The sequence below is a fragment of the Erpetoichthys calabaricus genome, chromosome 13 (genome assembly GCF_900747795.2).
Source record: "Erpetoichthys calabaricus chromosome 13, fErpCal1.3, whole genome shotgun sequence".
In the NCBI taxonomy this organism is placed as follows: domain Eukaryota; kingdom Metazoa; phylum Chordata; class Cladistia; order Polypteriformes; family Polypteridae; genus Erpetoichthys; species Erpetoichthys calabaricus.
Window position 1 is genome coordinate 89,960,513 of NC_041406.2, and position 24,755 is coordinate 89,985,267.

Genomic DNA, 24,755 nt, shown 5'->3' on the forward strand with positions numbered 1-24,755 from the left:
ATCCATCCATCCATTTTCTAACCCGCTGAATCCGAACACAGGGTCACGGGGGTCTGCTGGAGCCAATCCCAGCCAACACAGGGCACAAGGCAGGAACCAATCCCGGGCAGGGTGCCAACCCACCGCAGGACACACACAAACACACCCACACACCGTAAAACTGTTAAATAGCAAAGGTAAACAACTGTAAAATGTAAAACAGTAAAGTACGAAGCTACAATATTTGCATAAGGACACACACCCTTTTTTTTGTTCTTTATTTCACCTTATACGATTTCTTGTATTAGGAATTTGTTAGTTTTCGCATACCCCTTGGGGTCAGAGCGCAGGGTCAGCCATTGTACAGCGCCCCTGGAGCAATTACAGGTTAAGGGTTTTGCTCAAGAGCCCAGCAGAGTAGGATCTCTTTTGGCAGTGAAGGGGATTCTAACCGGCAACCTTTGGGATACCAGCACAGATCCTTAGCCTCAGAGCCACCACTCCACCCCATATCCCTGGTGACCCGCATACCTTTGAACAGGAGGGGAAAAAACTTAAACCAAGTTAGCAGACATATTTTTCCCTGCATGCTGAAGGTTTTTTGAGGTTATGGAAGATGATTTATGGTGGGTTGTATTCATTAAGCTGGCACACCTGAAGGACACCATACACCACAAAAAAAACTTTACTTCCCCCACCAATATATATATATATAGTGATGGACAGCAGGCAGCCCAACCCGGCTGGGACACCCCTGAAATGGAAGGATGGGGGAAGGCTGCTTTTCCAGGACATTGCCTCCCTCAAAATGCTAGATGGCCGCTCCCCTGGAGTGTAGTGATGCCCCAGATTCCCGCAGGGCATCCTGGGACTTGGAGTTCGGTTTGGTCAAGTACTATTTAAAGGACTGATGGGAACCCAGCAAGCGAGCCGGAGTTGGGAGGTAGAAGGCAGAGCTTGCTGGTAAGTGTGAAGGAGAGATTTGTGTGTATAATTATCGATTTATTGTCTATTTAATTGCCTGTTTATTGTGGCTGGGGTGCTTTGGAGGCACTGCTTAAAAGAAGAAGCATTAAAATATTTCTGTGTGCTTCTATCCTGTGTCCTGAGCGTCTGTCTGTTGGGTTTCATGGACAACAGCGACCCCTAGCGTCTTACAATATATATACTGTATATATATATATATATATATATATATATGTGTTTGTGTGTGTGTGTGCATTGCACTTGTTTTATTTTTCCTTCTGGTGCTTACAGAGCCCCAGATTGCAATAATTCATTCCAGGGGCAATATTGCTCCATCCAGGTAAGCTTGGAACCATCTCAAAAATAGTGAGGGAAATACTTAATTAAAACAAGAGTTACATGTAATGGGTGGGAGTCACGCCTGATTTGAAATGAAGAGCCCACGTCTCAGGCATTTCGGCACAAGGCAGGCACCTGATTCTAGACAGGATGCCATTCTATCTGCAGATCTTTGCTTTACCCAAATACAAGTCAAACAAGCAGACCCAACGTAAAGCATACCCCAGTCAGACTGGACCAGGCTCTCACTAACTGCTTGGCGCTATGTCTCTTAAGTGGTGATCGGTTCATTATTATCTTATGTAGTGCTTTTTTGTATGCGTCAGTATAATGAAAGACATCACAGGAATGGAACAGCACATGTATTCTGTCTTGTTCCTACTGACCTTCATTCCTCTCCTCTCTAGAGCAGATCTCCACCTCTCCAGGGTCTCCTCATCCTGCTTCCTACCATCGCTACAGATCACAATGTCATCAGCAAACATCATAGTCCATGAGGACTCCTGTCTAATCTCGTCTGTCAACCCGTCCATCACCATTGCAAATAAGAAAGTGATCAGCTCACAATCCTCTCCACCCATCCACATACTGCCTGAATCACCGTAATCTGTCAGCACAGGGTACAAAGCTGTACTGTATCTGCTAGGAATCGTAACACAGTACAATTCACTCATGTTATTATTTGTGGCTAATTTAGAATCAACTAATATGGCCTAATAGGAAACCCAAAGGAACACAGGGAGAACATGCGGGCTCCACACGGCCAGTGTCCAAACTAATCTGTGAGCCCAGAGCTGTGAGCAGCAGTGCTAATCTTTGTGACATACTGTACACATTGTGGAACAAGCCCCGGACACAGACAGGCAGACATGTTTAAAAGCACCACCACACGTTTATTTTACAGTCACTATTTACAATAATAAGTGCACCACAAACCCACAGACTCCCCCAAAGTCCAGGCCAACACCACACTATGCCTGCTTTCACTCTTCAGGCCACCTCCTTGCCTCCTTCAAGACCTCGTCTCTTGACCTCCCGATTCCAGTCCTGAATGAAGAGAGGCGGCCCCTTTTATAATCACCCAGATGTGCTCCAGGTGCTACCCGGCAATCTTCCACCGGCACTCCCCAGTGTGGCGGAAGTGCCGGCTGCGTACCCGGAAGCACTCCGGGTGTCCCCGATCCTCTTCCCCCCAGCACTTCCGGGTGTGGTGGAAGTGCCGAGGTCCAGGGCTCCAAAGGCATTGAGGCGCCCCCTGGCGGTGACCACGGGCCCCTATAGGGTTGAGCTTCACAGCCCTCCTCTGGTCCTCTTGAGGGTCCCGGCTGGGTACCACCCCCAGCCGCATGCAACAACATCTATACATTCATTACCTGTGATGTAGTGATTAAGGCTTTGGACCTCAAACCCTGAGGCTGTGTGTTCAAATCCCACTACTGCCACCACTGATGAATTGATGACTCAGGGTTAGGGTTAGGGTTAGGGTCAGGGTTAGGGTCAGGCGCCACCGAGAGTGGCAGCCTTTTCAGCATGTGAATTTCCCCTTGGAATTTTGACCCTGTGTTCGGATTCAGCGGGTTGGAAAATGGATGGATGGATGGATTAATAAAATATCTATCACTGTGTGACCCTGAGCAAATCACTTGACCTGCCTGGGCTCCGACTGGAAAACCAAAAGAAATGGAACCAATTGTATCATAAATGTTGTAAGTCATCTCTCTGTAAATAAAATCCAATGTCTGTCTGTCCACTTTTCACGAGAGTACTACTTAACAGATTTAGATCGGGTGTTTTTTTATAATTTGCTTGAACATTCCGGTTGATTTTTCGACTTTTCTCATTGCACTAAGTATCACAGTTTGCTTGCGGTACCGATTTATTTGCACAAATCTGAGAGAGACGCAGCGGGCCGCGGCCCTCCTCACTCACGCGCCACCCTCAGGGCGTTTCTTACGTCTGCTTAGCTAGTGAACGAGAGAACTACTTAACGGACTTAGACCGGATTTTTTTTCTAGAATTTGCTTGAACATTCCAGCTGATTTTGTGATTTCTCTCATTGCGTTAAGTATTGTAGTTCGGTCGCTGCACCGATTTATATGTGCTAATCCATGAGAGTGGCTGCAGGCTGAGGGGAGGGGGATGCGGGACCTCAGGATTAGGGAGCCGGGCGGGACCCTCCTCACTCAGTCACTCTACATCTCGCCACGTGTTGGAGCGCACCTCGCCTCTGCTTAGCTAGCGATACCGGTTTGTTCAGCAGACATTATCATCTCCAGATTGTTAAGGAGTAACGTTTGACGTTTTCGAGAGAGAAATCAGAGCTCTGTGTGTTTTAGAGGGTAGCTGCTCATCGGCAGAGATATCACAGCCACGTGATCTTCTCCCTACACAGGGGACGCTCTCCCGTCAGAGCCGAACACGATCAGATACAGTGCCAACGTTTGACTTTGGAGCATACTGAACTTCCGCTTGGCCAGAGATCTCTTTGCCAAAAATGTAAGAAGGTTGGCAAGGTATCTCAGCTACATTCTCACCCCCGACAGCAAAACCAAAAATATTGTACATCAAGAGGCCCTCGGTTACGAAAGCCATCAATAGAAATTCTTCTCAATACATATTAGTACATTTTTTTAATTGATTTTTAAAGTTTGTCCTGTTTCAGTATTACGCAGGTGGAGCTGCGGGGGACAGTTATTCTTGAATAGAGGTGTCAACCAAATAAGCAAATGCTGTAGTAATATTTAGTCCATCCCATCAGCATTGGGCACAAGGCTGAAACTATCCATCCATCCATCCATTTTCCAACCCTCTGAATCTGAACACAGGGTCACGGGGGTCTGCTGGAGCCAATCCCAGCCAACACAGGGCACAAGGCAGGAACCAATCACAGGCAGGGTGCCAACCCACCGCAGGACACACCCACATACCAAGGCCAATTTAGAATCGCCAATCCACCTAACCTGCATGTCTTTGGACTGTGGGAGGAAACCCACGCAGACATGGGGAGAACATGCAAACTCCCCAGGTCTCCCAACTGCGAGGCAGCAGCGCTACCCACTGTGCCACCGTGCCACCCTCAATGTATAATATGCCAATAATAATACGATTTTTTTTCATGGGAACGGATTAATCATTTTCCCTTTATTTCTTATAGGAAAATTTTGTTTGGTATACGTCCTGTTTGGCATAAGTCAAAGGATCTGGAACAGATTAAGGACGTTTACCGACGTACCACTGTATATATATATTACCAAAACTTAGCTTTCTAATTTCTATATTAGAAACCGGAAAATAACAGTTCACTTAATTAGCCCAGGAGTCCAATGAAAAACAGAAGCTGGTTGGAACGAAAACCTGCAGCCACAGGGGGTCCACAGGACCGAGTTTGAGAAACACGGGCTTAGAAGCTCAACCCTGTTGGGGTCTGTGGCCATCACCAGGGGGCGCCCAGAGGATTCTAGAGCCCTGGACTGCAGCACGTCTGCCACACCTGGAAGATCGTCACGGAGCACATCTGGGGCGTTATAAAAGAATGAGCCGGAGTCAGGAGCCAGAGACTGGAGGCAGCAGAAGGAAAGGAAAGGAAAGGAAAAGGGGACTGAGTATTGTGCTGATGTACTGTATGCATGGTGTGCTATAAATAAGGAAGAATATAATAAACGTGTGTGTGTTTTGGACATCGTGAGTCCTTGGTGTCTGTCTGTAGCCGGGATGGTCATTTACAATGGATTTGGAATGAAACCAGAAGACCGGGACAGTTTTCACAGGGAGAACACGAAAACTCCACACAAACCGTAACCGAGCCAGCAGCACAAATCAGTACCCAGGGGTGGGCGAAAGCAGGTTGCCCGTTGTTTGGGCGAAAAATGACGTGCAGGTTATGATTGCTACACTTTAATAAGAAGAAGACAAATAAATAATACAATAATTAATAAATAATAAGACAAGAAGAAACTCTTGTGTTTTGCTTACTCACAACTGTAAACCTACGTTTGCCCAGCCCTGCATATTCCATGTCATTTGGTAACACATCTAACTGTCTGTACACATTTCTCACTGGTCTGGTCAATAGCCTTATAATTAAACGCTCAGCATTTTATACACAAGGCCCTTTCTGTCTGGGCAAAGAGCACTTTGGTTTGTTCGTGTTTACTTACTGTCTGCTATTTCCATGTATCAAAGAGTTTTCTGCAACCCAATAACGTCCTATAGCTGCCCTTTTATTTTTGCCATCTTCCTCCCCGACTTCGACTGAGGTGACTTACCAGGATTTTCATGTTGCAGACGCCTTTGCGATTTCCAGCTCTCCTCATTCTCTCCGCTTGTTTCCACAAAGATTTCTTCTTCTCTCGTCCTGCTTTACTTTTTCTCTTTCCCCTTTAAATAAACAAGGGTGGGGGGGGGGGTCTCATGTGGGTGGACCCACAGCAGCATTTAATGGTTTCCATATTGGACACAGAGAACAGTAAATACTAATCAGGGGAGGGAGACACTATTTACACTCTCAGGTAAAGTTCCACAAGATACAAAGGTCCAATTTGAAAGTAAAGATGGCTATGCTTTGGTGCACAGTACCTAAAACTAAACATTTGAATAGTAATAGATGGACTTTGGGCGGCACGGTGGCGCAGTGGGTAGCGCTGCTGCCTCGCAGTTGGGTGACCTGGGGACCTGGGTTCGCTTCCCGGGTCCTCCCTGCGTGGAGTTTGCATGTTCTCCCCGTGTCTGTGTGGGTTTCCTCCCACAGTCCAAAGACATGCAGGTTAGGTGGATTGGTGATTCTAAATTGGCCCTAGTGTGTGTGTGTGTGTGTGTGTGTGTGTGTGTGTCCTGCGGTGGGTTGGCGCCCTGCCCAGGATTGGTTCCCTGCCTTGTGCCCTGTGTTGGCTGGGATTGGCTCCAGCAGACCCCCGTGACCCTGTGTTCGGATTCAGTGGGTTGGGAAATGGATGGATGGATAGATGGACTTTACGCATTATAAACACATATTGTAGATGCCACATGGGCAGGATGGGCAGAAGAGGGGACAGGAGGCTCCTAACAGGCAGATAAGCATCCCTGCCCGGGGGGAGAAGGGGATCAGGAAGGACCAGAATGGAAAAAAAAAGACATTGTTGGGGGCTTTTTACTCCCCCCCACACCCCCCCCACCCGCTAGATAGCAGCAGCCCCAGAGATCAGTGCCCAGTGGGGGGTCACGATGGCGCTGCAGGAAGACAAGCACCCTGCTCTAATAGACTTTCACGTGACCCATAAGTGCTTCCATCGGGCAGTGGTCCTGACACCAGAAGTACTCTCGGGTCCTTAATAAAACGGACCGCACTCCCTTACCCAGGCAAGATGGAGCTGGGAGGAAGGAGGGCAACACTGAACTGGTGGAGGGCAGTGCGGTGCTCTGAGATACGCGGAAGGAGGAATTGTGATTTGTAGGAAGAGAGAGAGAGAGAGAGAGAGAGATCACTTGTGCATTTGTGGAGGATTTGGTGAATAAACCATCCTCTATTTGAACACCTGTGTGTGTTCATGTTGGGGGTTTGGGGCTCGCTGACACAATTTGTTTGTTGTATGTTTTAGTTTGTTAGAAGTCTATATTTTAAACATTTACTTCTTTAATGTGATTAGATTTTCTTAGGATATTCAGTCAGTCAGTCATTTCCCAACCCACTATATCCTAACACAGGGTCACGGGGGTCTGCTAGAGCCAATGCCCGCCAGGCAGGGACAAACCCCGGGCAGGGCACCAGCCCACCGTTGGGCACACACACCAAGCACAATTTAGGATCGCCAATCCACCTCACCTGCATGTCTTTGGACTGTGAGAGGAAACCCACACAGACACGGGGAGAACATGCAAACTCTACGCAGGGAGGACCCGGGGAAGCGAACCCAGGTCTCCTAACTGCGAGGCAGCAGCGCTGGTTCTATTCAATAAGGGCGCGCACAGAAAGGCGATCTTCAAAAGGGCGACCTCAATTGGGCGCGGAGAATAAAAGCGCACATAAATAAAAGCGATCTTCAAAAGGGCGACCTCAATTGGGCGCGGAGAATAAAAGCGCACATAAATAAAAGCGATCTTCAAAAGGGCGACCTCAATTGAGCGCCGAATAAAGGCGCGCGTAAATAAAGGCGAGCTTCAAAAGGATGACCTTGGGAGCGAATTAAATTAATTGTCCTTGATTATGCTAATAGACCGCATCTCGAATATCTACGTGGCATTGCACATAATCTACAGCTTCAAGTGTAACTTGCTTTCACCTTTTTATACATTCAGTCATTGCCTTAATCTAATTTTCTGTAATTTTGAAAACAAGGAAATATAGAGAGCTTTAGAAATAGTTCGTTAGAAGTAGTTCGTTAGAAGTTCATGCATTAATTAATTGGATGTTTTAATATTCTTGCTTTGACCTTTTTATACGTTCAATCATTGCCTTTATCTAATAAATTTTCTGTAATTTTGTTGCGTTTGCCTTTATTCGCTGCGCCCAATTGAGGTCGCCCTTTTGAAGTTCGCCTTTATGTGCGCGCCCTAATTGACGGATACCAGCAGCGCTACCCACTGCGCCACCGTGCCGCCCATAGGATATTCAGTTACATTCATAACACATTAATTCATTCCGGGCAACCAAACTAGACAGGCAAAGGCCAGCAGACTACCAGATGTTTCAGATCTTTGGTCCATGTTATATTTTTCTAATCAAAAACTTTTTCTTTTTTTTTTTTTTTTTTAAACGAAAGATCCAGTTCTTCATGTACTGTACAATCTCACCTTGGTGTCTCTTTTAAAGACAGCTGCTTATATAGTGCGCCTGACTGCCTTAACCTCAGGGTGGCGCACGGAAATGGGAAATGCACGAATAAACACATTAGAAAATACACTCAATGATGAAATGTATTGTACATGATCTGCAATTAATGTTCCTTTTATGTATTGAAGAAAACATCATGAAGGTGCAGTTGTCCATTTCCCCGTACACACACTGACAGGCTGTTGTTGAAATTCTGCATTGCTCGACGTAACACGTCAAGAGGAATGTCAGCGATTTTCTCTGCAATCCGACTTTTTAGTTCAGCAATGACTGCAGGACGTGTGCGGTACACTTGGCGTTTAAGATGTCCCCACAGAAAAAAAAAAATCACAAGCAGTGAGATGTGAGGACATGGAATGTCACCGTTTCGTGAAATGACGCGCCTTCCAAACAAGCGTCGAATAGCAGCCATCGATTGTCGGGCAGGATGCGAAGTGACTCCATCTGGAGACTTGTCTTTTAAGGCTGATCCCGTTTTATTCCAAATTACACGCCCATGTTGTAATCGCATGAGCAGACGGGACACGATCAGGACGTCCTAACTGGTAATGACGCCGAAATTCCCTTTGCGCAGCTGTCACACTGTCACCGTTCTTATAAAAAAGACTTTCACGGCGATCGCTCGTTGCGCACCACTCCACTGCTGCTCCATTATAACAGAGACGTGCGGGTGAGGTTGCTGGCCGGTGACTCCTTCTGAGTCAGTTTTACAAATATATGAACCCAAAGAGGAGCTTATTCAATATTCAGTTTGCGGTATGCACATTGACTTCTGGTTATGTTTCATATCTCATCAGCATTCTTTACACGCATAGATTTGGCTAAGAAAGAACGTTACAGCGGAGAGCGGAGAGAGCGCATTTGCTCCTCACCTTCCATGTGTTCTGAATTTGCCGTTATTTTTTTAAAATTTTACTTATTAATTTTATTGTAATCATTCCATACAAATAGATTAATTTATAACAAAAAGAATATTGAAGACAAATCAAACCCCACCCCTGAGAAGGAGAGCTTAGCCAAAGGAGAATTGCTTAAGGCTTTTTAATAAGGCAACAATTATATTCAATTTTGTTTTGTCTAAAGCAGGGGTTCTCAACCTCGGTCCTGGGGGCCCACTGTGGCTGCGGGTTTTTGTTCCAACCAGCTTCTGTTTTTAATGGGAATCCTGGGCTAATTAAGTGAATGGTTATTTCCCAGATTCTGTGTGTTTTGGGAACAATATAGAAATTAGAAAACTAAGTTAGCTAAAATGAAAAAAAAATTAAAATGTACTAAGCAGTTATATGGGAATGATGTTTTTTTTTTTCTTTTTAACAATATTTTCATCTTGATGTTCATTGTTTTTTCCCGGTGTTCGAATTGTTTAATTAATGCATTGTTTTCTAATTAGTGGGTCTAACGCTAAAGTAGTTAGTAGCCTTTCACGATTCAGTGTTGTTTGCCTGGGTGTCTGCTCTGCTCGTTTTTAATTGTCATTATCAAGATACAACGAAGGGGCAAAATATAATGAAAACCACAAAAGGGAATTAAGCATTTAAATCTATAGCAAAAGCAGAAATATTTCTAAATGTCTTATAAATATAAAAATCATGCTGCTGTGCTTTCTTAATGTAGAATAAGATAAGAGAAAAAATACCAGCTAATTAATTGAGATCAGTGTTATTAGTTGTCTCTAATTATGAATCCGGTTGAAGCAAAAACCTGAAGCCACAGTGGGCCCCCAGGACCGACCTTGAGAACCCCTGGTCTAAAGTATTATCTACTGTATATATAAAATCTCTATGTGCGTCCAGGTGTCCGTGTGTGGGTGTCTTCTGGTGAAGTGCGCATGCGCGATATTACTGTCAGAGAAAGTTACAGGCGTTTTACGGAAATACAAACCAGTATTACTGCGAGAGGAAATTAAAGGTACACAATACAGTGCCGCATATTACAGCCACATACAAGCCAGTATTAGTGTCAGAGGAGATTAAAGGCATATTACCGACACGCACGCCTGTATTACCGCCAGAGAAAATTAAAGGTGTATTACGGACGTACAGAGGTACAAGCCAGCGAACGTACAAGACGGTATCCTTCAATAAGGGCGCGCACAAAAAGGCGAGCCTCAAAAGGGCGACCTCAATTGGGCGCAGCGAATAAAGGCGCACGTAAATAAAGATCTGCACCTGTTGCTATTCACATATTCCAGAGCCATTTGAACTAAATTATCTACGAACGCCTTTATTGAATAGAGCCGTACAAGACAGTATTACTGTCACAGAAAATTAAAGACACACAATACACGGCGGCAGCCCACGAAGAACGGTCAGCTCAGCAAGTAGACATCAACAAAAGAAAGGCTGATAGAAAGAAAAATACGACCAACAAAAAGAATGAGGTCAAAGTCCCTTGCCATTTAATACAGACTGTTGCTACTAATGTTTATGCACTACTGTTCTAGCGCCCGTTATTGTAACGGGCTAAATGACTAGTTATTAAAATAAATTACTGAAAAATTTGTAATATTCTAATGTATCTCATGTGTGACTTATTTTGTTTTTCTTTTGTTAAGGTTGGTGTGATTTTATTTTTAATATGTGCAATTTTATGTTCCTATTACTATTGCACTATTACTGCATTGTGTGATTTTTTTAATTTAATAATTAATACATTTATTTTGTTCTCAAAATCATTTATTTTTATTTAATACTTAATTAGTAATAAAAAAAATGATATACACAGGGGCGCAAATGTATCCTCCTGCCTCAGGTGGAAACACCTCTAGCAGGGCCGTTCACATAATTAGACTGTGGGGGCCCTAATGCGTTTAGTATTAGCTACAGTTCAGCTAGATTTGACCTGTTTCCAATGGGCACCGCGTGGAGGTATGTAGCTAAGCCCAGCGTGTGTAAAATGTGCAGTGCAGTGGTGCATATTTTTATAAATTTTAGAGCATTTTTATTTTTTTGTCACAATTAAAAAGTGAGTTTTTTATACCGTTTTCCATTTTTTTTCTACCAAATTAAAACTTGGACTAAAGAGCATTCCAGAATAAAGCTCAAGAAACAAAATCAATTTTTGGCGCTTTGACACTTACAAAATCTTTACTTACTTGTGGTCGGTTTTCAAAGGAATCAGTAGGAGAGTGCACCTTTTCGGCCACGACAAATTTCACCAAAGCTCCTTTTTGTGTCTCAAAGGCTACATCGTCTGCCTTTTTCTTTCATTTAGCAGCACCGGATGGATAACTGTGTTTCATATTACAGTAATCCCTCGCTATATCGCGCTTCGCCTTTCGCGGCTTCACTCTATCGCGGATTTTATATGTAAGCATATTTAAATATATGTCGCGGATTTTTTGCTGGTTCGCGGATTTCTGCGGACAATGGGTCTTTTAATTTCTGGTACATGCTTCCTCAGTTGGTTTGCCCAGTTGATTTCATACAAGGGACGCCATTGGCAGATGGCTGAGAAGCTACCCATCTTACTTTTCTCTCTCTCTCTTGTGCTGACTTTCTCTGATCCTGACGTAGGGGGGTGTGAGCAGGGGGGCTGTTCGCACACCTAGACGATAAGGACGCTCGTCTAAAAATGCTGAAAGATTATCTTCACGTTGCTACCTTCTGTGCAGCTGCTTCCTGAAGCGACATGCTGCACGGTGCTTCGCATACTTAAAAGCTCGAAGGGCACGTATTGATTTTTGCTTGTTTGTTTTTCACTGTGTCTCTCTCTCTCTCTGCTCCTGACGGAGGGGGTGTGAGCTGCCGCCTTCAACAGCTTTGTACCGGCGGTGCTTCGCATACTTAAAAGCCAAACAGCCCTATTGATTTGTTTGCTTTTCTCTATCTATGTGACAGTCACTGCTCCTGACGCGCAATCCTTTGAAGAGGAAGATATGTTTGCATTCTTTTAATTGTGAGACGGAACTGTCATCTCTGTCTTGTCATGGAGCACAGTTTAAACTTTGGAAAAAGAGACAAATGTTTGTTTGCAGTGTTTGAATAACGTTCCTGTCTCTCTACAACCTCCTGTGTTTCTGCGCAAATCTGTGACCCAAGCATGACAATATAAAAATAACCATATAAACATATGGTTTCTACTTCGTGGATATTCTTATTTCGCGGGTGGCTCTGGAACGCAAACCCCGCGATGGAGGAGGGATTACTGTAATATGGTACGTGCGAAACTGCTAACGTGAATAAGACGCAGTTACGAGTGGAGTACGATGAGGCCAATGCCAAGGCGAAAAAAGGGAAGAAAGCGTTATACACGACAGAAAAACATGGGGAGAAATCCGCGCCCACGCTCACAATGCAACTGTGGTCTGGAATGGAATGGTCTCCTCCGACGAGAGCACTCTATTTATTGTGGGGGGGTGTCGTAACAGGGCCCTGGCCATAGCGAACGCCCCAAGCCCCAGTTCCCTGTTGCAGTGTCCCTGCCCCGGGAAAGGGCAGTAAGCTTAGCATTAAACTTCGTAGTACAGATACGTAGCTTGCGTTGATCTTAAAAAACAAAAACCTCAAATGATGGGGCCCCGGGCGACTGCCCTGCTCGCCCAAACGGTCCTGCCACTAGGCCCGGCTCTGCCCCGTAGATACCACATGCACACGGTGAGCGACCGAAAAGACATTTCGACTTGTGGCCTTCTGTGATATTCTGCTAGTCAGTAAGTGACAGTGTTGGGTCAGAGTCGCCCATGTCACAATTATCACAGAAGAGGATAGAAGAACTGTGGATTCTGATGCCGACTTTAAGAGGAAGAAAAGGAGAAGATGGAGTGTCAGACCTGTTGACCTAATAGGTGTCTTCTGTGAAGAGTTTTGCACGTTCTCTCATAATTTGCATCCAGAGTTTCACGAAGTCCACAGACTTGGTTAGGAAGATGCGCCGATAGCGCTCAGCCGCACCCACCACACGATGGACCGCCCGGGTTGGCACCCGAGACAAAATGACGGCGCATTGAGTAAAAAACATTTATTTAGTCAGGAAAGTCACTGCTGTTCTCCTTTAGTGTGGGGAGGTGACCTCACAGCAAAAGAAAGAAAGACCCCATTTCCAAAGTCCCAGCTTGGTGCTGAAAGGATTCGCCTTCCTGTGGAGCCGCCGCAAGACTTCAAAGGTGCATATCGTGATATTGTGGGCCTGAGGAACACAACGAAAATAATCGAGACAGATGAGATCATTTGAACTATGAAGTATGGATGTTTTATTATTATTGCTGTTTGTAGCTGTAGACTATTAAGGATCAGGAAACTGCCATCTTGTCATAGATACAGCAGGTATAATTTAACTGATTGTATTTTGCATTGTTAAGAGTGCATTTCATTACTCGCTAGACACAGCGGCCATTAATGTGCGCCTCCATCAACTCCTTTCTTCGTATTTGCTGCTTGCCGTTCTATGCAGAAGTGTGATGCTTTTCCAGTTTGCTCTTTAAAGATGACAAGTAAAGCTGCCTTCTCGGTAAATCCAGCTCATACTGTTCCATATCAAAGGCTGATCATCTTTTAAGCTGGGAAACCTCTTGTAGGTAGGCGGCAAACAACTTTGTGCCCTCAATGTAGTTGTACCTGGAGGAGAGAAATACAAAGGGGAGATCTATGAAGAAGCATTAATCCGTCTAATTTCTGTTGCTCACATATCCACAAGAACCCAAAGTCTCAATCTGAACCACTGAAGGAAGGCAGTGACTTATCTACGGATGTGGGACTTGTTCAATGTGGGAGAATTTCAAGAGCTCATACGTGATTTAGAGACAGTTCTGAGGACACCACAATCATTTTGCAAAATCACAGGCACCTATAATAATAATAATATTAAAAAAATCCTGTGATGAAATGAGACTTTTTGGAAACGATTTTTCCAAGTCCTGGCCTCCTCTCAAACATATTTAACCTCGCCCACGGTCCTCTCAGCTCTCATTCTGTGAATGCTTTTGTCAGACACACTTCCTGCGCTCTCAGCTCTAAACATTTTTTACGTTTTCCTCACTTTAAGGTCCCAATTAAAGAAGATGTATTATGTCCAAATCTTATTGTGAGAATTTCATCACGAAGGGTTATCAGAAGAAATAAGTACACGGGCAATCCTAACACCGAGAAACGATGAAGTCAAACGAATTAACGTGAAAACTGTCGATCGGTTACATGTCAAATTGGTTAAATGTGTATCAATAGACTCTGCTGAAACAGTTGGTGGTGATGGTGCAGAAGATGAAAACATCAATTTACAATATCACGAAGAATATCTACAACCGTTAACACCGTCGGGTCTTCCACCGCACGAGTTACTGTAGAAAGAAGGATGTATCCAAGAAAGGTAATGTAGTCCATCTCCAGGGGATAACATTAGACAACAAAGGAGATCTTGATATGCCAGTCGTGTTAAAAAGTTAACAGTTTCCCATTAGAATAGCTTTTGCAAAGACAACTGACAAACATTCAAAAAAGTCATTTTATGTAATAGAGAGTAAGAAAACGAAATTCAGTCACGGCCGGTTATACGTTGCATTGTCACGATGAAAGTCCAAACACAGAATCAAAATTCAATGCGATACTGACGAAAATTTAATTCAAAAAATTGCACTGGTCTACAAAAAATATTTTTTGTTTGCTTCTGGGAACTTCAGAGTATCTCTTTGTTAATTTTTTAACGCTGATTTCATATATGAAATCTGACTTAAGCTAGCACGTCAGGTTTTTGAAATGCACATCATTGACATTTTGACACTTTTGAATATCAATATAATATATCAACACGATATCTGGAGTTTGGACTCTGTCCCACCAAAATTGTTTTGATGTGTTTATTCTGTAAACAAACCAGAAGACGATACCAGAGACACGTTAAAGTATATTTATGTCAATTTACCTCGATATAAAAGTGAGGTCAGCGTGCCTATAAATGTTAGAGGCACTCGCTTTTGTGCTTGTACTGCACATCCATCTCTCTTTGCAAGAACCAACAGTAGTCACCCATCAGGCTCGGAGTGAATTTTTCCCCATATCAGTTTTCCATCACCTTTATATCTTGATGAAATCTTTCCCCATGCTCATCTCTGACATCGCTTAGATTTGGTGGAAAAAAGTCGAGATGAGAATGTAAAAAATGCGTCTTCAGTGACATTCGGCATATACTTTCAGCAGGTTCTCCACAAGCTCAGTATAATTCTCTGCTCTGTGACTGTCAGGAAAATTCTGGACAACCTGCACGAATGAGGGTGCGGATTCAGTTGACTTCAGTTTCCTTTTAAACTCCTCGTCATGCATCAGTTCACGGATTTCAGGGCCAACAAAAATACCTTCCTTAATTTTGTCTTCACTTTTCTCGAGACCAAACTTATTTCTTAAATGCTGAAACGCATCGCCTTTACTGTCTAGTCACCCTAGTTGTCCAAGACCTGGAACATCATAACTAAAAAAACGGGACGTGCTGGACGAAAACGGTTTTCAGATTTGGAGTCAGCAAGTGAAATTTGTTAAAGTACAGGTGAAAGAATCCCAGTAGCAAAATGCTTGTTGACCAGTGTAGTTGTTACTGAAGTTTTACAGTAAGAGTGTAAGTTTAAAAAGTATTTGCATGTTAATTTCAAAGCCAAACAGAACGAAATCACATAACTCAACGAATAACTCTAACGCAAAATGAAACATAATTTACTTTCAAATTATTATGTTTTACTATTTTTTAATATGGTTAAATACTCGCTGTAATGTAAAACAGTTAGTTCTATTATGCATATGCAACAATTCCCATGAAAATAAGAATCTGTTTAAATTGTACATCCACTTCCCCATACGTGAGCGGCAAAATTGCAAAGAGGCTAACGCATAGCGCAGGCCTGGGGGTTGACGAGCAAAGCGAGCAGGGGGCAAAGCCTCCTAGTAATAAGAATAAGAATGCATTTTATTTATGCTCAAGGCACTTCACAGAGTCACAGAAAGAATAGCAGGGTATATGTAACATTGGATACCACAGTGGTTCTCAAACTGTGGGGCGCAAAGATGTGAAAAAAAGAAAACAAGAATCGAAATTATGAAAAATACATCTATTGAAACCAAAACAAATTAACTTAAACTACATTCTAACACTAGAAAAATAAATATAGAGTTAGATAAATGTCGATAAAAGTTAAGTAGGTATAATAAAATATGCATCTATGATATATCATTAATTAAAAAAGAACAAATTGGTATTAGTGGGCTCCTTTCACAAAAATGTTAGGGGGTCGCGATTAAAACTGTTATGAAAACTCGGGTCGCAAATACTTAAAGGTTGAGAAATGCTGGGATACCATCAGAAAGGAGGCATCATAAAGCAAGACATACAGTACATCCATCACAAGCTGAATACAAAGTGAAGATATTAGTGATGCTGTGTCATGTAGCGCACAAGGCACCTGCACTTTAAATCACAAAAGTTGCTTTTTCATTTTCCACCTTTGCCTCAAGGTGTGGCCGTCAGCAAGTCACTTACCTGGACTGTGCTCCAACTGAAGAAACAAAGAAAATCTGCAAAGAGTTGTAACATTTCTTGTTCTCATATGTCACCTTGGATAAGGCCATCAGCTAAATACACAGCAACATAATAAGAAAATAATGCAGTGTATTAGGGGAAAGTGCAAAGTGAACGATTCAACAAGTTAGCCGCTGTGAATTATTCTAGGCCATCAAATGAAACCCTTGACATATTGTCTGCAATTTGCAATTCACTTTTGCCTGCTGGAATAAAGCAATGCAGTGAGGCGTCTCTGATAATGCAAGTCGGGAGGACCCAATGCAAAGAGCCTAGTGGAAATACGGGGATGGTGTAAAATCCACAGGAGCAGTACATGAGATGTCATTTGATTCAGGGCTCTGGAGTGGCTAGATAGCACTACTATCTATCTATCTATCTATCTAAACATCATGAACATCATTCCATATTTCATGGATTCAATTCACTTCTTTAACTTGCAGAATAGAGATACGTTTCTGATGGAATAGATGTCTATGGTGTGTCACGCATGAGCACCAGATGATCATTTTTCTGGCTCACCTAATGTATGTAGTACCGCCATGGGACAAGAGGGGGTGCTGTTTCTATCAGCGTTGTCTCCTTTTTCTCTCACAGTCATTTAGACAGATAGACAGATACAGTGGGTACGGAAAGTATTCAGACCCCCTTCAATTTTTCACTCTTTGTCATATTGCAGCCATTTGCTAAAATCATTTAAATTAATTTTTTCCCTCATTAATGTACACACAGCACCCCATATTGACAGACAAAAAAAAGAATTTTTGAAATTGTTGCAGATTTATTAAAAAAGAAAAACTGAAATATCACATGGTCCTAAGTATTCAGACCCTTTGCTCAGTATTTAGTAGAAGCACCCTTTTGAGCTAATACAGCCATGAGTCTTCTTGGGAAAGATGCAACAAGTTTTTCACACCTGGATTTGGGGATCCTCTGCCATTCCTCCTTGCAGATCCTCTCCAGTTCTGTCAGGTTGGATGGTAAATGTTGGTGGACAGCCATTTTTAGGTCTCTCCAGAGATGCTCAATTAGGTTTAAGTCAGGGCTCTGGCTGGGCCATTCAAGAACAGTCACAGAGTTGTTGTGAAGCCGCTCCTTCGTCATTTTAGCTGTGTGCTTAGGGTCATTGTCTTGTCGGAAGGTAAACCTTCGGCCCAGTCTGAGGTCCTTAGCACACTGGAGAAGGTTTTTGTCCAGGATATCCCTGTACTTGGCCGCATTCATCTTTCCCTCGATTGCAACCAGTCGTCCTGTCCCTGCAGCTGAAAAACACCCCCACAGCATGATGCTGCCACCGCCATGCTTCACTGTGGGGACTGTATTGGACAAGTGATGAGCAGTGCCTGGTTGTCTCCACACATACCGCTTAGAATTAAGGCCAAAAAGTTCTATCTTGGTCTCATCAGACCAGAGAATCGTATTTCTCACCATCTCAGAGTCCTTCAGGTGTCTTTTAGCAAACTCCATGCGGGAGTTGGCCTTAATTCCTCAATTGCTTTCTCAATTTTTTTTATTTGTAATAAATTTGCAAAAATCTCAAGTAAACTTTTTTCACGTTGTCATTATGGGGTGTTGTGTGTAGAATTCTGAGGAAAAAAATGAATTTAATCCATTTTTTTGAATAAGGCTGTAACATAACAAAATGTGGAAAAAGTGATGCGCTGTGAATACTTTCCGGATGCACTGTATAACCAATTGTAAAATAAATGTTGTAAGTCGCATTGGATTAAGGTGTCAGCCAAATAAATAAATGCATACTGTACACTGTAATCACAGTATCAGTGCATCATCTCAAGTTTTATTGGTTCATTCCAACTATTTGAAAGTAAAACATATTTAAAATAAAATACTTGCTCACAATTTTAGGTGTCATTTTTAACTATCAGTTATTGGGATAATTCAATGTTCATATTTTTTATTTTGGCATTCACACCTTCACATTTTAGGTTGACTTCACGATTCACTTTTATCTGTCATTTCAGTTCTACACCTTTTATTTAATTTGGTTTCACGTTGTTTTAAATTAATTTCTTAAGCTTACTTTTAATTAATTCCACATCCTCACTTTTTTTCCAGTCAGTTTTCTTTTATTACTTGTTTGTTTTTTGTTCTTTTGCTACTTATAATGCTCTCATTTCTCCATGAATTTAAGTAGCTCATTTTATAAAGCAGTTGCCACGAGGTGCTACGTTATCACTATCTGTGTCAGTTTTCTCCATGTACTTCATTTTCTTTTTGTTTTCACGTACCAAAGACGTTCCTGTTAGATGACTTTGCAATTCTTAATTGGCCCAGTGTGTGTGAATGTGTGTGTGGGGGGAGCAGAGCAGTAAACAGGCACTTTCTGCAATGGTGGTCCCCGTCTTGCACCCGATCCTGCTTAGACAGGCGCTGCCACTCGTGATTTTTTTTATGGCCTATTGTTCATTACCATTTTTTTATTGCTAATTTTCTTCTTCCCTTCGGTGTACAAAACGTGTGTACTTGCACACTGATTTTAATTACATTACAATGTATGAATTAATGAATGTCTAATAATAAGCAACAGTAAATATACTTTTCTTTTTTAAACATTTCATATCATGGGAATATTGTATCATGAAGCCTGAATCACAATGTGAATCATATTGTGGGATAAGTGTTAAAGTCACAGTTTTAACTTTTAACCACATTCAGAGTGGCGTCTGTCTCTTTTCTGTGCATGTTGGTGTAAAACATACAATCACACCCAGTCCACCTACAGATCTCTCTTTTATGATTTAGAACAAGTTCCAATGTCATGCCTTGTTTAAAAGCTCCTTGTCTTTAAAATACTGTTTATAGTTTACAAGCCTGCAATCATCTCACTCCATCCTATATTTCAGACTACCTCTCACCTTACACTCCAAATCGTAACCTCAGATCTTCAAATGAGGGTCTACTTAGAATTCCAAGAGCTAAACTTAAAAGAAGTGCTGAGGTGGACTGCTGCTGTTAGGCACCTAAAATCTGGAATAGCTTACCGATAGAAATTCGCCAGGCTAATAAGGTGGAGCACTTTAAAAAACTCCTAAAAACTCATTACTTTAACATGGCTTTCTCATAGCTTCATTTTAGTGTAACCCTGAAATTCTGTATATGCATTTAATTTTTGGTTTTTTCATGGCTTCACAATCCATACTAACCCCCAATTTCCCTGCTGTTCTTTTTCTGCTTTTCTGTGATGCCAATCTGCACCACCACCACCTGATCAGGGCACTGTGATGTCTCCATTGATGGACTGAAGGCCAGAGGTCCACATGACCATCATCATCTTATTCTTCCATGAGAAGCCTGAAAACCATGAGGACTGATTAAGATCATTGATGCTGGCTAGAATGCCTAGTGGGGGCTGAGTGGTCTTATGGCCTTGGAACCCCTGCAGATTTTGTTTTTTCTTCTCCAGCCCTCTGGAGTTTTTTTGTGTTTTTTCTGTACTTCCTGGCCATCAGACCTTACTTTATTCCTTGTTAATTAGTATTGCCTAATTTTATTTTTATATTTTTTCTTTTTTCTTTCTTCATCTTGTAAAGCACTTTGAGCTCCATCATTTGTATGAAAACCTGCTATAGAAACAAATGTTGTTGTTGTTGAAATCTTACCGGTTCATCTTTTCATTTTGTGAGTGAAGACCATCATCATATCCTCCAATTGGGAGCATTATGATTTTCTTGCCTGTGACATCCTGGAGGGTCCTTGCCACTGGGATAGAACCACCTTCACGGATTCGGTCGGGCTTTAAGCCAAACACTAGAAACAAAAGCCAAGAGAAGAAAGACATTGTGATATTTCAGGTTTATCACACCCTTTCATTGTTCTAATTCAATTTTTCACACTTTTACACCATTTATCAATTATGTGGTTTCACAGTAGTATAAGTCGCAACAGACAGAATGCAGTAAATGAGATTTTTAGACTGTCAGGAGGCCCGGTGTTTAATATTGAATTTACCAGAGGGACCAGATACAAGGGTATTGTTGGTGACATATTTGCAAGTGACACGGCGACTCCTGTTGCAGCTCTGAGTACCCGGTGAGGAATGTGGCTCTCCTCTGTGAAGTCAGCTGCAGATGAGGAGTTGGCTGTGGTAAGGGCAATTGAATGGATGTAGCGGTTGTGGGGACGCGGAGATTCAAAGCGTCCAAAGACAGGGATTTGTTTACTTTACTGTGAGAACCCCCGGAACACACACAGCCTTGACCCAACATACACACAACACTCACATACAGAAACACTGTTAGTGGCACAAAGAATAGATAATTAACAATGAAATATAGTAATCAAACAACGAAAAAAGAACACACACAATAACCAGAGCCACATACATGAACAGCTCCCCGACAATCATAATAAATCACAACACTAACAGCAAACAATAAACACTAACAAAGCAAACAATAAACACTAACAACAAAGTCCAAAACAGTCCAGCACAGCAGGGGCAGTTGATGATGGATATGTGATTGAAACACCCTGTGAACAGCTTTCTGAAAGCAATGCAAAGTTTTGTCCTACCAGGTTCCTGATGTGATGTGGGTTTTGATGTGATTGGGATCACTATAACCTATAATCATTACAAACCTTACCCCTCTGAATGGCTCTTTCTGCAGCCACATAGATTGGATCCTTGAAATCAGCAAGCCACGGCTTGGCTCCAATCACCATGCTGATTTTGAGTGTGTTTGGGCTGTTCCGCAGTGCAAACATGGAATTCAAATAATCAGTCACCTAAAAACGCAAAAAAGTATATTAACATTTTACATGAGATCTGCCTGATGGATGTACTATTGAAAGTCTGCAAAACTTTAAAATATGGGGAACAACCTAGGATTGTGTGAGTGTAATTTACTGTCTAGAGATGAGGGGGCACTGTGTAATAACGTTCTCTCTTCTCCTTCCCCTCCTGCAGAAAGGAAGATTGACACCTCTCCCACTGTGACGTCGTTTCCGGGGTTAGACTACCTGCACCAGTCTCTTCCTCTCAGAATCCATCATAAGAGGAAACAACTGAATTTTGGGCAGACTGACTGATTTCAAGGATGTCTCGGTTTGGGGCATTACTACGCATTGCTTTTGTGTAACTTTAATATACGGGGTTTGCCTCTGGGTGTCCCAGACCCTTTATTTTGTGCTCTTGTCTCCTTTACAGTGGCATAGTTGGCACGATTTCTGAGGGAAAATTCAAATCATGAGTGAGGCACAAGATGTAGCAGAATTTATGCAGAGGAAAAACTCCAGGTGGGGCAATAACAAGCCCAAATCGCCGAAGCAGAGGTATGTGGGGTGTTACTAACAATTAATAAAGCCAGCTGAACAATTAATACAAAAAATGTTTCTTTGGTTTATCTGAGGTGAATATTAGGGTTAATTTTTGGGCAGAGGCACTGTACTTCCCCAATGTACCAAACTTAATGCCATATTTAACTGGTCCCATCCGAAAACCAAGAGGCAAATCCAGGCTTTCTTAAGTTTGGCAGGGTATTATAGCCGATTCATTGTCAGAGAGGGCCACCCCTTTAACGAATTTGACAAGGAAAGGGGCTCCTAATTCGGTGCTGTGGGATGAAAAGTGGGATGAAGCAGTGCAGTTCCAGGAGGGTGTCAGCTAGCTCCATCCACAACACCCGGAGAAGGCTTGCCTCTTTCACCCAGGATGCTATAAAAATGGACAATCCCTGGAAGGAGGCATTTTTTTGGAACCAGGACACCAGCAGAGGCTGAGCTTCCACTGGAGTATCTTTAAATAGGCTAAGAAAAGTCTCTCTTCTTTTGTTTGCTCCAATCATTAAACGGGGTTGCCCAGTTGACACCCCAACTTTTCTTCTGGCTTCTTAGTCTTGTCATTCGGTCATAATTATAGTACATTATTTACAGTAGCTCAGGGGTCCTCAATCACGGTCCTGGAGGGCTGCTGTGGCTGCAGGTTTTTATTCGAACTAGTTTCCTAATTAGGAAGCAGTCCATGCTGATCTTGAAACTTGGTATTTAACTCTTTGGCTTGTTAAGAGAACTTTTAATTACACTGTAGAGTTTCCTTCTGTGAGAACATTATCCATGTGTTTTGTGGACCAGAATAGATTTAAACTTAATGATCCTTCCAATTCCCCTCTCATTCATTTATAAACACTTTTTATCACAGATACCTCAATGTTAGCATGTTAGCTGGAAAGCTGCTGGTTTATTGGTTATCTGCATCTCATTATTAGCTAATGTCTGGTTAAGAAAACAGGCAACAATTAAAACTTAAATGCAGCTGCTAAAATCTAAAATAGGCAAGAGAACTAAAATGAAGCCCAAAAAATGTATTGCTTTAGTAGTAAATAAATGGGTTTTAATTAAGAAATTGGTTAAAGTGAAAACCTGCAGGAATAGCAGACCTCCAGGACTGTAACTGAGGACTTCTGATCTACAAAGTAACTAAAATTTGTATTTAATGAATGAAAGCACTTACAAGGCATAGAGGTAAACACCAAATATCATTATCAGCAAGGACTGACTTCTAATTAACACACTGGCTGGAATGAAAACCCGTAGCCACTGCGGCCCTCCAGGACCGTGATTGAGGATCACTTATGTATGTAACATCGTTGCTCTGGCTTATGTTGCACCATGGCCTTGGGGAATACTATTTGGTACACATATAGATGATATGATAATAAAATCCATTTGACTTTACTTGATTAATGTGCTAAATGTCTTTACCTGTGTCTCCACTATTTTAGGATCCATATTAGGCACCTGACGAATTGAAAATTTTGCAACCACTCTTGCTGGTATAACAGTCTTGGTGCCAGAAGCAGAAAATGCGCCTTCAATTCCATGGATACTTAGGGTGGGGTATCGCCAGCGATGGGAAAGAATATCAACCTGTTCATTAAAAACACACACAATTAGAGAAAGGTTTTCTCCTCAAATCAGAAAGTGACAAATAAAAAATGGGCCCCTCTAAAGAACTGCTAGAAGTGCTACTGAAACAGAGGAAATTATGATAGGTTGATAATGTATTTGTGATTGACCCTGCATATTTCCCAGATACAGTATACTCTCATTTAGGAAGGAAGCAAATAAAATAGTGGATCATGATTCCATCCATCCATTGTCCAACCCGCTGAATCCGAACACAGGGTCACGGGGGTCTGCTGGAGCCAATCCCAGCCAACACAGGGCACAAGGCAGGAACCAATCCCGGGCAGGGTGCCAACCCACCGCAGGACACACACAAACACACCCACACACCAAGCACACACCAGGGCCAATTTAGAATCGCCAATCCACCTAACCTGCATGTCTTTGGACTGTGGGAGGAAACCCACGCAGACATGGGGAGAACATGCAAACTCCACGCAGGGAGGACCCGGGAAGCGAACCCAGGTCTCCTAACTGCGAGGCAGCAGCGCTACCCACTGCGCCACCGTGCCACCCCGTGGATCATGATTTTAATGTTCCAAACATTAACACTAGAATTACCAGAGCCTACGCAAAAACTCGTAGATCCGGCCCAACTTAAATCCATTCGCACCTCTCCCTCAGCGTCTTTTGTCCTGTAAATGTGCCGATTAAGACAAGCAGCAAGCAGCCTGCTATTCCATCCCCCACCGCCGCAGACCGTGCACAAACTTCTCCCAGCTCATGCCTTGATTGATTATCTGGGAGTGAACTGCTGGAGTTTTATAGTGGAAATAATAGATCGTTATTTGGAACACATGCATTTCATATGTGTTCCGTTTCTATACTAATCTGTGTAAACACATCGTTAAAACAGAAACATTTGTTATATTTTAGTAGTAAATGTCAAAATGTCCTGCGGTAGGTTGGCACCCTGCCTGGGATTGGTTCCTGCCTTGTGCCCTGTGTTGGCTGGGATTGGCTCCAGCAGACCCCCGTGACCCTGTGTTCGGATTCAGCGGGTTGGAATATGGATGGATGGATGTCAAAATGTTGGCATAAACTATATAATGTGTGAAGCCTGAAGTCCAAAGATCAAATAAACACTTTCACAAAAGGTTTAAGGATGATACAACAGCTTCCATGGCGTAGCGGTAAGATTTGCTGACTTGTAATCAAGAGTCCCTGGTTCAATCCCATCTGCCTCCTGTATTTGCTGTTTTCAGTAGTGAGCTGCTCTTATTGTTAATATTATACAGTACACACA

General features: G+C 42.6%; 2 protein-coding genes across 2 annotated transcripts in view; both read right to left on the reverse strand.

The window, feature by feature from the left end:
• Positions 1 to 5,673, reverse strand: part of LOC114663466 (beta-Ala-His dipeptidase-like) — a 43,126-nt gene extending 37,453 nt beyond the window's left edge. The window contains exon 1 of the mRNA XM_028817214.2: positions 5,550 to 5,673. Within this exon, the coding sequence (XP_028673047.1) occupies positions 5,550 to 5,597 (48 nt within the window). The 5' untranslated portion in view covers positions 5,598 to 5,673. The remainder of the gene's footprint in view (positions 1 to 5,549) is intronic.
• Positions 5,674 to 13,256: 7,583 nt separating this feature from the next.
• LOC114663776 (cytosolic non-specific dipeptidase-like) overlaps positions 13,257 to 24,755 on the reverse strand; it is a 42,672-nt gene continuing 31,173 nt past the window's right edge. The window contains exons 9-12 of the mRNA XM_051935714.1: positions 23,306 to 23,470; positions 21,190 to 21,331; positions 20,206 to 20,353; positions 13,257 to 13,644 (exon numbers count right to left, since the gene is read on the reverse strand). Coding sequence (XP_051791674.1) covers positions 13,575 to 13,644; positions 20,206 to 20,353; positions 21,190 to 21,331; positions 23,306 to 23,470 — 525 coding nt within the window. The 3' untranslated portion in view covers positions 13,257 to 13,574. The remainder of the gene's footprint in view (positions 13,645 to 20,205; positions 20,354 to 21,189; positions 21,332 to 23,305; positions 23,471 to 24,755) is intronic.